At 61.9% G+C, this 2,030-nt stretch overlaps 1 protein-coding gene across 1 annotated transcript in view; it reads left to right on the top strand.

The window, feature by feature from the left end:
- The window catches only part of MYO7B (myosin VIIB), a 107,070-nt gene that overhangs the window by 89,662 nt on the left and 15,378 nt on the right, over window positions 1-2,030 (top strand). The window contains exon 28 of the mRNA XM_014550391.1: window positions 1,274-1,393. Coding sequence (XP_014405877.1) covers window positions 1,274-1,393 — 120 coding nt within the window. The remainder of the gene's footprint in view (window positions 1-1,273; window positions 1,394-2,030) is intronic.

The raw sequence follows: 2,030 nt of genomic DNA, 5'->3' as shown, positions 1-2,030 counted from the left end.
GGATGTGAGAGGATGCGTTGGCCCTGGGCCATGGAGCATTCCAGAAATCCTGGGCTATGGCCCTGTTCTGCTTCTACTGGCCAGGATGGTCAGTGCCCATGCTTCTCGGCCTCAGTTTCCCCTTATGTAAGAGAGGGCACCAGACCTGGCTTTCCAGCCCCTGATCACGGCACCAGGACGGCTCCTCTGAGGAGACGATGAGAGGCCAGGAGGAGCGGGTCCCTAGAACTGAAAACGGAGGAGGCCGGGCGGGGCAGGTGGAGGCGCTGGGCTCCGTGGCTTATGCCTTTGGTTCATCACACAAACGTCATATGGAGGAAAGGCAGAGAGTCTACATCCCAGACCAGAGGCGCCTTCCGCGACTGTCCCTGGCCTTGTGGTGTCCAGTGTCGGTGCCGTCGCACAGGAGCCGCCTCGCTGTCTTGCGTGTCCCTTGGGGACGGCAGGAGGTGTGCTGCCCACCGTCTGCCCGGGCACTGGGGCCCCCAACACCAGGGAACTCCCGGCTGCATCGCCTCACAACGTCTCTGAAAAGGTTTCAACACATTTCACCAATCGTATTTTGAACATCAAGTCTCCTGTGGGTCTCACCGTCTCCGCACGTGCCTTTCCGTGCTGCCGCTTTCCCTAAGTGCCAGCTGCGAGGCCCCACGGCGGCTGCCTGGAGAGTGTGCAGCTTGTGGATGGACGCTGGGGCCACCTTCCGATTGCTTGTCACCATGAGCACCATGGCCGGTGCGGCTCGGCTGGCCAAGCGCATCCTGTGCACAGAGAGTCGCCGGTGCCACCCTTGGTCAGGGCACATGCCTGGGCCGCAGGTCCCGTCCCCCGTCGGGCACGTGCGGAAGGCAACTGATCTCTGTCTCTCTCTCACTCTCTCTCCCTTCCTCTCCCTGAGACGCCTTTAGGAGAGGTCTGAATCATTGGGCCAAGAGTGCGCACGTTTTAAAATTATGTACTATTTAAAACATTGACAAATGGATCCTAAGAAATGTCCAATTCATCCTCCTTCTCATGTTATATAAGAACGCGCTTTGCCAACGCCGAGTATTATCATTTTAAAATTCACAATTTCCCCAGCTTTATTGGGATATCATTGGCGTGACCCCAGGAGTCCAGGGGCCACAGGGAGTGCTTGCACGTCGGCGGGCAGCGCAGTGGTCGCACGGCCAGGCCCACACCCTCGCCGCACAGGCCGGAATGCCTGCGGCGCTGGAACCCATCTCGGCGGGAAGTAGACAGTGACCTGGCCCTGTCCCTTCCTCGCCCGCAGTATCTGCTGAACTTCATCGGCGAAGGGCCAGCCGGCTACGGGCCCTTCTGTGCCGAGCGCCTGAGACGCACCTACGCCAACGGGGTTCGCACGGAGCCCCCCACTTGGCTGGAGCTGCAGGTAGGGGCCTGCTGGAGTGGGAGATGGTCAGGGTGGTGTCAGCCCCTGCGGCTCTTCTAGCCCAGGTTTGGGGTGCCTTCTTCGGTCCTGCCAGCAGGAAGCATGTTCTCAGGCTCTTCCACCCACTTGGGGAGCTTCTGAGCCGCAGCCCCTGGGAGCCTCCCGGCGAGGCACGTTCCTGGGCCCTGCTGGTTGGCGCTGACGTGGGGGTGCTCTGGGTGCTTTCCTAACGGAGGCGGCGCTCGCTGTCATCCTTGGGGGTGTGGGCCGCACCGTGAGTGCCCCGCGCTCTCAGGAGGGTCCTGCAGACCCGGGCGGGTGAGGGCATCTCGGGGCCCCTGGAAGCCCTCACACCCCGTGTCCGGTGGCGCCTGTACTGAGGTCCCCTCTGCCCCCCTCCTTCTCATGTTTGTCCTGCCACCCAAGTTTCTTATCGACCTGCTCGGCCCGAGCCCTGGGCTGCACGTGCCCTTGTGGCCGCTGTCTGGGTGCTCACTCCCTATTGCGCTCAGGCAGAGGGAACTATGGTTCCCAGGTGTCAGAATGTTCCAGAGTCCAGGACGGGGCAACTGCCACGGGTGCTTCTGAGCCTCCGATTCTCAGCCACTTGGGTCCCAGAGCTCAGGGTTCCCACGGG

The sequence above is a fragment of the Myotis brandtii genome, unplaced genomic scaffold (assembly GCF_000412655.1).
Source record: "Myotis brandtii unplaced genomic scaffold, ASM41265v1 scaffold600, whole genome shotgun sequence".
Taxonomy (NCBI): domain Eukaryota; kingdom Metazoa; phylum Chordata; class Mammalia; order Chiroptera; family Vespertilionidae; genus Myotis; species Myotis brandtii.
The sequence above is the reverse complement of the archived record's forward strand: the minus strand, read 5'-3'. Positions and strand labels throughout refer to the sequence as shown.